Genomic DNA, 11,385 nt, shown 5'->3' with positions numbered 1-11,385 from the left:
ATGCATAGAATTAATTTGGATCCTACACTTTTTAAAATAGGGACAGTAATTTGTTTCAGGTCAAAATGAAACAAGACCAGGGAATTAAAATCATAGTGACATAGGCAAGAGAGAATTCTGCTTTCTAAGCCTTTCTCAGGATAAGGGGACAGGCCAAAGTCTCAGTGGCAGACACTGTGCTAGGTCCCAGAGATACGGAGATTAACAACAAACCACCACAGATCTGCAAAGATAATATGTGAAATATGTTACATTGGCTCCTGACTGGAGGATCCCCCTTTTACTGCTCTTCATCCCTACTCAGGGATAGTGTTTCAAAACAAAATGCAGGGTGGCTCAGTGGTTAAGTGCCGCCTTTAGCCCCAGGCGTGATCCTGGAGACCCGGGATCGAGTCCCACGTCAGGCTCCCTGTGTGGGGCCTGCTTCTCCCTCTGCCTGTGTCTCTGCCTCTCTGTCTCTCATGAATAAATAAAATCTTTAAAAAAATACAGTTATAAATTTGAAGTTCATTCCTTCATTTTTATTTATCAAAGTGATGTAACTGCTAATCTGAGCCATTCTCCCAGGTTTCCAAATCCAGGTGATCTAATTCCACTAAAAGCATAAAAACTCCATGCTTCTACTGTGCACGAAGCCTTACTAAAGGTATGTTAGATGTCAAAGCTGACGTTTGCATCAAAGGAAACAGACTTCGTGGGTGTCAGCCATCTCCGGGGCGAGCCAACCTAGTTCCGTGCGGGACAGCAGCATAAAACGGGCCACTGCTGCATCCTCATCCGCCGCGTGAGTCTAATCCTACATTCATGACAACACAGCTCCCAGAGCCATCAGGGTAGAACTTCAACCATTGGATTTATGACTCACTTCTGCAGGAAGCCCAGAGGAATTACCTATATTCAGCAGAGCAAAAAATGACAAAAAAAGGCAATCTAGGGTGCTGGGTTCATGAGCCCTGGACATGTTGGGGCTCACGGCTGGGTCATGGTTATTTCCTGATGAGTCAATGACATTTACTGAACTACAGGTGTGAGCTTGCTCTCACAATCTCCCCTTTCCTCTAAAATCCTAGAATCTTAACTGGAGTTGCCAGCTGATGAATGTGAGTGGGAAGTAACACCACGTCATTTCAAATCTGATCACCGAGGCGGTGAGCCTGCAGCAGGCCGGGCCCAGCAGCTCCTCCACACCTGGTTTTCACCGCACAAGCTTCCCTCTGTTTGCTTGGCAACACCTCCCCATGCTGAGAGTTACTTTCCAACCTTGAGCACCATTATTCCATTCTCTGAGGTGAGTCCTAATGGCTGTCCCTGCAATGTACCCTCAATATTGCACTCTCCCAAAGTAAGTGACCTAGAACACAAATTAAAAAACAAGGGCAGCCCGGGTGGCTCAGAGGTTTAGCGCCTGCCTTCAGCCCAGGGCGTGATCCTGGAGACCCGGAATCGAATCCCACATCAGGCTGCCTGCATGGAGCTTGCTTCTCCCTCTGCCTGTGTCTCTGTGCCCACCCCCCCACCCCCGCTCTCTGTGTCTCTCATGAATAAATAAAATCTTTTTTAAAAAATTAAAAAACAACAAAGGGTACTTGGGTGGCTCAGTTGCTCAAGCGTCTGCCTTGGGCTCAGGTCATGATCTCGAGGTCCTGGATCAAGCCCCATGTTGGGCTCCCTGCTCAGTGGGGAGTATGCTTCTTCCTCTCCCTTTACCCCCTGCTCATGCTCTTTCTCTCAAATAAAATATTTAAACAACAACAAAACAGAGACATGTTTTGAGCTGAACTGTATCCTCTCCCTTAATCCCTCATTGTTCAACTACTAGCCCCTACTGCCTCAGAATGTGAGGTCTGTAAAGAGGTAACTTCACCTCTTTACGCATAGATCTGTAAAGAGGTAACTTAAAATGAGGTCATTAGGGTCACTCACCCAATATCACAGGGGTCCTTATAGGAGGAAATTTAGACGCAGACATGTACAGAAGGGAAGACGAGGTGAAGACACACAGGAAGACAGCCATCCATCCATTAGCCCAGAAGAGAGGGCTGGAACAGATCTTCCCTGGGCTCTCAGAAAGTTAGCCCTGTTGACACTTTCATCTTGGGCTTCAACACTACAGACCTGCTAGACAAACTGCTGTTGTTTAAGCAACCTGGTCTGTGCTACTTTGTTACGGCAGCCCAAGCCAACTCAATACAATGATTAAGATTCCTTCAAAAAGTGGAGGACCACAACACTATGTGGCCAGATAGATTCCTCTTCCTATGTATTCTGGTTTGGCAAAGTGTAGAGGTTACAGGATCAGAGAAATGTTACCACTTTTCCTATTGAGAACCAGAAGGTGAAGTGACTTGCCTGAGGCTGCACCATTAGTTCCAAATGGGATACAGACTGTAGGCACCTGTTGGAGGGTCCCAGTTAGGGCAGTGCTTATTCTTCCAGAGAAGGGTGAATGGGCACTCCCCCTGAAGATCACCTGGTAGAGCCCAAAGCGCTGCTGCTGCTTTACTTCTAGAAATCTTGATTTACCCTATTAACTATTGTGGACTTTGCACTTCCTTCTATTTGTTTCAATGTTACCATTAACATAGTGGCACCCCTCCCAATACTGTGGAATAAAAAACCGATGCCCTAGAAATAGGCACTTTATCTTGCTACCTGTACACCGTCTGCGCGGGGAAAAAGGCATGGTTCCTAGTACCTTCCCAACTGAAAAGTATAGGTCTGAAGAGGACCGTTCTCCAGAAACACTTAGAGACCTTGCTGCCAGAGACAGAAGAATTAGAGGAGTTCAGGATACATTTTGGAAAGTAAAGAAAGGCAGGTAATAGCAAATACTACCTAAAAAAAGCTGGTAATAGTATTCAATGGAGCTAAAAAACAATAAAAAACTGGGGTCCTGGATGGCTCTGTTGGAAGAGCATGTGACCCTTGATCTCTGTGTAATGAACTCTCTGGGTTTTAGGAAAGAGCATCTATTGGTATTGGGGGCAAACAAAGCAGACAGAGACAGCAGCGGAGACCAGGTGACAAGGTTTCTCTCAGAATCATGAGTATTAAAAGCAAGGATTACTAACATTTCAGCTCATGATTACTCAGCAGATACCCGGTCCAAAAGATTCAGTTGTCAAGTAGTCCCCCTTTTGGCACTGCTCTTGGTAGGCCTCTTCAAGTACAAGTTTATGGCTGATAGAGTGGGACAGACGCTTCCTGAGCAATGTCAAAGTTCTCACAGAAGCTGAGGCTCCTGGAGGAAATGCTCTCACGAGCATCCATACCGGGTAAACTGAAAGAACTGGCCTGTGTTAAGTAAACCGGGAGGAAACCAGAAAAGTATCCCAAGTCTAGGATTTGAAAATGACTGAGTACTGTACTTACAGTATCCAAAACACAACTTAGGGCAGTCTAGGCAACATTCCCCAGTGATCCAAGATCTAATTGTAATAGTTCTTATCAAACTTCTTAAGCGAGATGCCTAGGTGGCTCATCAGCTGGGTGTCTGCCTTCCGCCCAGAGCGTGATCCTGGAGTCCTGGGATTGAGTCCCACATCGGGCTCCCTGTCTGGAGCCTTGCCTCTCTCTCTCTGCCTGTGTCTCTGCCTCTCGCTCTCTGTGTCTCTCATGAATAAATAAATAAAATCTTAAAAAAAAAAAAAAAAAAAAAACCTTAAGCAAACCTCTAGAAGCAAATGTAACAGTTTCATCTCATTTCCAAATCTTCTCTAAAGTCCTTTGTTTGCCATGAACAGAACACAGAATCACTGAGCTGTAGGGTAAGAGAATTCAGAAGGCTGAAGAACCACCAAGGGGAGACAACAGAGCAGAACAGATAGAGATGGCTCTGCATTCAGAGAGACTGGGTTTAATTCTGGCTTTGCCATTTACTATGACCTGGTGCAAGTTTCTGAACCACATTTTGTACCTTAGTTTTCCCCTTCTGTAACGGGATAATATACAATCACCATCTCATAGGGTTCCAAGGATTAATGAGATAATGTATGTACAGAGCCTGACTTTTAGGAGAAACTCAATTAGTGTTTGCTATGATTGTCATTATTCTTATTTATGGTAACAGGTCGAATTTAAAACTACACTTTATCGAACATTCAAGGCACCATAAAGAAAGGTCTCTTTGTTAAACAGATTTAATACCAAATAGCGTTAATTACACATTTATGTACAGTATCAAGAGAGAAAATTGCCATTTTTGAGGAAAATGACTTAGAGGGTACCTTTCGAAGCTGTCTCTGACATACCAGTTGTTGACAAAACTGCTTAGGAACAATTCAAACTAGGCTAATAAATTTAAATAATCAAAGGTAGAAAATTTCTCCAGCAGAAAAACGAGTGAAGAATCTTATGGAAAATAATAAAAGAAAATAATATAGGAAAAAAGTTAGAAATTGGTTTCTTAAAAAAGGTAAATTCACTGCAGCTGAGGGATATCAGTTAGTGATCTCTTATGGCTTCTAGGCACAGTTTTGTCAAGCAATTCCTAAACCAAGAGCTTCAACAGTTATGGTTCTTTAGCTTCAGCTCTGTAGAACTGAGTGGCCATCTGTTCTACCATGAAAATGCAAAGCAAACTCTGCATGCTGGGAAGTAAAGTCAATCAGAACCTCTGGGGTATAGCTTAAAAATGATCTTTTTTCCAATTAAGAACAGAATTTCTTGCCATAGACAAAGTTAGAATTTTTGCTTACCCCAGAGAGAAATAAAATCGTTAACATGATTTTGCAGGTATCAAAGATGAGAAATCTCAACAATAATCCTAAGTTTTAAGTTTTTCTTAGTTGGCTAAATACAGCATTTCATGAATATGGCTGGCTTCACCTCTTTCTCCTGATCCATCAGGATGGCAAGAGTTATCGCAAGAATAATTTCACAGGTTCTTTACAATAAGTACAAAAAGAGGTTAGCAAACCTAGAATGGGGCTGACAAACTTTTTAAGAATGATGGGGAAAATGTTAAAGGTACTGGTATATTAACTAGCTCGTTTCATGTTATTTCCTGGTTAATTATACCCAACAGACATGATTAAAACATAGATCTGTTTTCTAAGATTTATACGGGACCAGGCTTCTTTTCATTAAGTCTGTGTGGATGGTTAGAATCTGTATTGAGTACTTTTATCATATTACTAAGGAAAGGTCTCCACGATTTTGCAATGGTAGCTCTTCTTTCTCATTTTGTAGGTTAAGCAGCTGACAATCTCTCTCCCAGTACTTTCTGAGATTCATTTATCAAAGGTAGTTTGTAGGTGGATTAAGAATGCATGAAACACTGTAACTAAACTCAGTAAGCCACTAACAGAGAGTACTGAAGCCACTGATCCATGCTGGAACTTGCTGGGATTACCTCTTGAATTTGCTGTTTTCCTTTCTGTAACATGGAAGTAAAATATATGTGTTCTGCTCCTTTAGAATGCCTGGAAGGGAGAAAAAAACCAAACATTCCTTTATCTTAACATAAGTAAGGTGCATGTCTTTGATGGTGGGGATTTTCACTCAAGAATGTAGTGAACATCTTGTCTTTTCCCTTTACATGATTCTGAAGCAAAGACAATTTTGTCCTTACCTAAACTTTGTACAATTAACACAATGTCAGAGTTGGAAAGGATCTCAAATGATCTGGTCCAAACATTTTACACTATGCTGGAGCACCTGATGTACAATATAGCTACCAGGTGATTGTTCAGGGTATCGTTTTAAAAGTGGTACTGTAAAACAAAGAAAACCACAAAATCCTCCAATTTTTGATCTCAGAAGAGTAGACAAATTCTTAGCACAGGTACCCAACACCATAATATATTACCTGCCAAATAGCATAACAGAAAAGAGAATTACTTTCTAAGATTAGATCTGTAGGGTTTATCAATCCTTTGGTAGTGCTGTATTTTTTTTCTCTAATCCAAGGATATATCTTAACATTAAAAACATAAAAAACTGGAATCTATGATCTTGAAAACAAGGACCTTATTGTAAAACGCAGAATGATTTTTTAAATCCTCTTGTTCATTAAACAATCAGGTTCAATATACCTAGAAACATCATTTACCATCCATATAAAGTATTCAAAAGCAAATAAACTGGAGCTTGTATTTAAAAAGGAAGATGGGGGCCCCTGGCTGGCTCAGTCAGTAGAGCTGCACTCTCGCGGGGTTGTGAATTCAAGCCCCACACTGGGTGTAGAGATTATTCGTAAATAAAATCTATAATTTTGTTTTTAATTTAAAGAAATTTAAAAACTGAAAATAAAAAGGAAAATGAATGGCAGCTATTCCAAGGGGTAGAAAAGACTCAAGTGACTGCACCTTAGCTACTTCTAAGGATACACTAGAATTTTTTAAATATAAGCTACAGTTCAGCAGCTTTAAAATTTCATGTTTATTCATATTTTTCAAAATATATGTACATAAAAAAAGGAAGATTTACAACAGGAAAGATTGCCTTACATGCAACACAAATTCCAATGAGCTCATGATGGGATCACACATGATTAAGGATCTACTTCAAGCCAATCTTCTCAAGTCCATTTCCCAGCCACACGCTAGGCTGCAGATGAGATCCCAGGAGACAATGCAAGTGGAATGAATGAAACAAAACGTCTTTTGCCTCTGGCAGCACTCAAAGGGGCCAGAAGGATACACCAAAAAGTTTAAGACAATTAAAATGTCAAGTGCCACAGGGAAGATAAATGATAACTGGAAATCAGTATTTCCCAAGTAGAAAGCTAATACTATTTAACACAACTGCACAATACTAAAACAAATACAAATGAGAAAGGGTTAGGTAGTTGGGCTTCATTTGCTTTTTTTTTTTTCTTTTCTTTTAAAATATCTCAGAAAGGAAGCCACTTGCTTGATATCAAAAGTGCTATGGAAAGAAAGGAGGGGGAAAAAAAACCCACAGATGATCTGGAATTTAGTTTATTTTAGGAAATTGTGTGTTTTTCCACTTAACATTTCTACATTAGCAATGATGTAACTCTCCAACATTTCCTTATAAAAAAGGCAAACTGGAAATGACAACTCATGCTCCAAATATTAAAAAATATATTTAAACATTTGATCACGGAGATTTCATATGTTTTGGTTTTTGGTAACACAGGTGACACCGGAATTCACAAATTCAATATATTCCTGTATTTCCCCTTCAAAAAACAAGTGGTGGAGGGAATTTGTGCTTGCGGTTGAGAGAACGCAATGCCCTGGGCCAGTGAAAAATACCGGGGAAACTGACCAATGTGAAAGTGGCCCAAAGGAGTTACAGGTCTTCAGAACCTAATGAAATTATAACGTTTTTTGGCTTATTCCCAAAGCTAAGATGTCTCTGTAATTACACAGTTGGAGAGAAAGGGTTAGTGGAGTGGTTTTATAAATAAGATTATTTTATAGCTATAACTGAAGTCTCCAGGCAGAAGGCTTTACAATTCAGTCAGTGCTATATATACTGCCTCTTGTTTACTTCCAGCACCTGACCAGCATCCTATTCTTGATGCTTTCTACAAATATAAAAATCTCTGCAGCTGTTTATATAAAGCTGGAAGGAAAAAAAAAAAAAAAAAAAAGCCAAAGCTGACCATAAAAAAAGAAAGATGGTTGGGGTGGAGGGAGAAAAAAAAATGACAAATGTAGATTATACAGTTCAGGAAAACCAGAGTTATCGAAGAAATTAAAATGACTGAGGGAAGGGGCAGGCACCAAGAACAGCACCTAAAGCTAACAAATGCCTAAATTGGTTTATTTATATTCCCTCCCCACAGTGTTCATGGGGGAGGAAAAAAAAATGTAATTTTAAAAGCATCAAAACTAAAACAAATGCACACTGACCTTAGAAAATAAGATTCTGAATTTTATCATGATACCCTTTTTTTCCTATAAAATTTACTTTTTTGCTTTGAAAGATTTCTTCATGGTGGCTTTGCCCTTGCTGGGCAACTTCACTTCCTTTCTCACATTGGCTGCAGGCTTCTTTGAAGAGCCACCACTAGGTTTCTTGATGACTGAGGATGAAGGTCTTGCTTTCTTGGCAGGAGTTTTGGCCTTGGGAGGGGCTTTCTTGGGCAGGGGCCTAGCTTTTCCCCGCTGGGCAGCTGGAACTTTAGGTGCAGGCTTGGACCCTCTCTGCTTCACAGATGCAGCCTTTACCGATGACTTGGCTGGGGTTTTCTTCTGCAACCTGTGAGAACCAAAGAGCAAAGGCTATGACTTAGTACTGGAGAGATTCACTTTGCCAGGATGACCAGATACTTTGCCAGAAAAGATCTAGTGTAGGTAAAAGTCACCTATGTAAAGGATAGGAATGTGATTAGAATCTTTACTAAAACTGTGTAAAAATTCAACCAATTCATGAAAGTCTATACATAATTCATGTTTTTCCTAGGAAAATATGGCATTATTTTTCTTTGAATAACAAACTATGGATAGCCAAACAGACCAAATGGCAAATTATATATTCACAGGGCTTCCTAAATTCAAAGTCCCTGAATTTTCAAGAAGACAAGTTCAAATGTTACACAAAGAACTTTCTGAGAAGGATCCTGAGTTGTTAAGACACGATTACTATTACTGCCATTTTTAGCTCTAAGGTAGAAAGGCCTCCCACACATCCATACCTCCTCTTAGGTGGAGGCTCTTCGTCATCAGAGTCTTCTTCTGAGGAGTCATCCTCCTCTTCATCCTCATCTCTTGAGTCATCTAGCTCTTTCTTTGGAAATAGAACTCCTGGGCTATGAAAAGAAAAAGAAAACTTAGGTAAAAGAGAAGTCCCATATAGGACAGGGGAAAAATGTGAACCTAGCTGCTCTTTCCTGGACATTCCACATCTGCCTGCCCTCCCTAAATACTATGTTACAAGTATCAGGTTACAGGTCTATTTTTTTAAAAAATATTTTATTTATTTATTCATGAGAGAGACACACACAGACACAGAGGCAGAGACACAGGCAGAGGGAGAAACAGGCTCCATGCATGCTGTGGGACTCGATCTCGGGTCTCCAGGATCACGCCCTGGTAAGAAGGTGGTGCTAAACAGCTGAGCCACCCTAAAGAGCTGAGCCACCTGGGCTGCCCTATCAGGTTACAGTTTAACCTATTTTGAACACACAAAGTTGTAACAAATCTATAAAAGTCCCAGACCATAATTCTTTCCCTTCCTCCTGCCATTTAATAAAACCAATTTTTACTCATTTACTTAATAAATAATTATTTAAGCTCTTGATGTGTGTCCAGCACTGTACTTGCCACTGAATATAAAGCAGTGAATTGTCTATAAGGCAGCAAACAGTCTGCAGAGGAGTATACATTTTTTGCCCTCATGATATTGGCAAAAAGCCTCAAAATAATGTAAAGGCTGAATCTCTTCTAAGTTTTAGAGAAATTCAGTAAGTATTTTCTAATTTTCTGTCCCCTTACTGATAGAAATATTGATCCCATTGATTAATAAGTCCTTAAATTTTTTAACATTTTATGTATTTGGCTTTAAGAATTTGAAAAATTCAAATAACACACAACCAAATAACACCTAGGCTTGTGTACAAGGTACAATATAAGAAACTACACTATACTTTTGCTAAAATAGGGTTTTAGTGGTACAGGTCATGGAACTTTACCAGAAATCAAAGAATAAGAAGGCCATTGCATGGGTACATAGGATAATGCTTGGCCCACAGGAGGTGCTCAATATATTTTTTAGTTCAGTAATAAACTATAGATATAAGAGGTTTTCAAGGAAATGGCCCTCCCTGTTTCTACAGTATGGAGAAGATAGACTAGGATTCTTGGAAACAGCCAATGCTTTCCCTCCTTGAATGACGGACAATTAAAACATATCTAATCCGCTAATAATCTTTTTGTCATTATCATTTACGTAATAAAAAACGAATGAATATAAAAATGGCCAACGGACTCACAGAATTCAATGCTTGATTTTAGGAATAGATGGCTGACAGTAAGCTCTAGTCCTACATGAAAAGCTCTTACTCTATAAACGATACTGCCTTAGTTAGGGGTGCCTGGGTGGCTCAGTCAGTTAGGCATCTAATTCTTGGCTCTGGTCATGATCTCAGGGGTCATGAGAGCCTGTGTCAAGTTCCATGCTCATTGTGGAGTCTGCTTGAGATTTCTCTCTCCCTCTCCCCTCCTGCTCCATGCGCTCTCTCAAAAATAAATAAAACTTAAAAAGAAAAAAACAAAACCCAAAACAGAAAAGCAACATTGCCTTAAGTAGTCTTTATCTTCAAGTATAATAACAGTTGTAAGTTAATCCATGAGACCCAAGCCTGTAACCTAAAATCAGTCTTTATCTTCAAGTATAACAACAGTAGTAAGTTAGTACATGAAACCCAAGCCTGTAACCTAAAATCAGATTTTAAATTTTACAATGATCAACACTTCACATTATGGGCCAGCTGCTTACCTGGGATAATAGGGAAAACAGAGCTGGAAGGTGCCACTGAATCCTTTGCCAGATATCTGTTCCATCCACCCATTCTTTTCACATTTCTGCAGAGTTTTCTTCAGCAAATGCACTGAACAAAAAATTCAGAAATGAAGAAAGTGATTTATTCAATTTGATAATTACCTCAACCACAATCAGTTATACATTAATTTACTGTACTGTCAGATACTAGTTGACATGTGCAAAGGGAATTCTTTGTGGTCAAAGTGATTGATAATTCATTTAACAATTAAACATCCATAAATTTGAAAAGAGTTAAATTGTCACCGCAAGAGACTTTAGAGACCATTTAAGTTCCTCATTTCACAGGAGGGAAAACAAGAGCCCAGAGTGGTGACCAGCCCTACAGTGGCAACTAAATGATTAACAGCCAACCTAAAACTAAATCTCTCCTCTCCATTCATTGAAACATCCACTGAATACCCCTTTGTACTAGGAAAATCATCTAGCAGAATATCAACAAAACCGATTTCTCATGAATCAGCAAACAGTAACAGAACAATACCATGGCTTCTAAAGGCCTCACCAATTCTCATCTTTCATACAAAGACACATCAAAACTACATCTTACGATGATTCAGTGTCCAAAACATAGCTGCGGTATCAGTGAAACTGAAATATTAATAACCACCTTCACCTTCTCTTCTAATATTCAACCAAAAGGGAAAATCACGAAATGGTCTAAATTTTTATTTTTATTTTTTTTTATTTTTATTTATTTATGATAGTCACAGAGAGAGAGAGAGAGAGAGGCAGAGACACAGGCAGAGGGAGAAGCAGGCTCCATGCACCGGGAGCCTGATGTGGGATTCGATCCCGGGTCTCCAGGATCGTGCCCTGAGCCAAAGGCAGGCGCCAAACCGCTGCGCCACCCAGGGATCCCACGAAATGGTCTATAAGGGTGAATATGCACACTGAACACAATACATA

At 39.9% G+C, this 11,385-nt stretch overlaps 1 protein-coding gene across 23 annotated transcripts in view; it reads right to left on the bottom strand.

Moving 5' to 3' along the window:
• Positions 1-6,361: 6,361 nt before the first annotated feature.
• Positions 6,362-11,385, bottom strand: part of HP1BP3 (heterochromatin protein 1 binding protein 3) — a 40,335-nt gene continuing 35,311 nt past the window's right edge. For all 23 annotated transcript variants that reach the window (XM_041766166.1, XM_041766176.1, XM_041766182.1 and 20 more), the window contains 3 exons: positions 10,414-10,525; positions 8,612-8,725; positions 6,362-8,175 (listed from right to left, as the gene is read on the bottom strand). In XM_041766166.1, coding sequence (XP_041622100.1) covers positions 7,881-8,175; positions 8,612-8,725; positions 10,414-10,525 — 521 coding nt within the window. In that variant the 3' untranslated portion in view covers positions 6,362-7,880. The remainder of the gene's footprint in view (positions 8,176-8,611; positions 8,726-10,413; positions 10,526-11,385) is intronic.

The sequence above is a fragment of the Vulpes lagopus genome, chromosome 8, assembly GCF_018345385.1.
Source record: "Vulpes lagopus strain Blue_001 chromosome 8, ASM1834538v1, whole genome shotgun sequence".
Classification (NCBI taxonomy): domain Eukaryota; kingdom Metazoa; phylum Chordata; class Mammalia; order Carnivora; family Canidae; genus Vulpes; species Vulpes lagopus.
The sequence above is the reverse complement of the archived record's forward strand: the minus strand, read 5'-3'. Positions and strand labels throughout refer to the sequence as shown.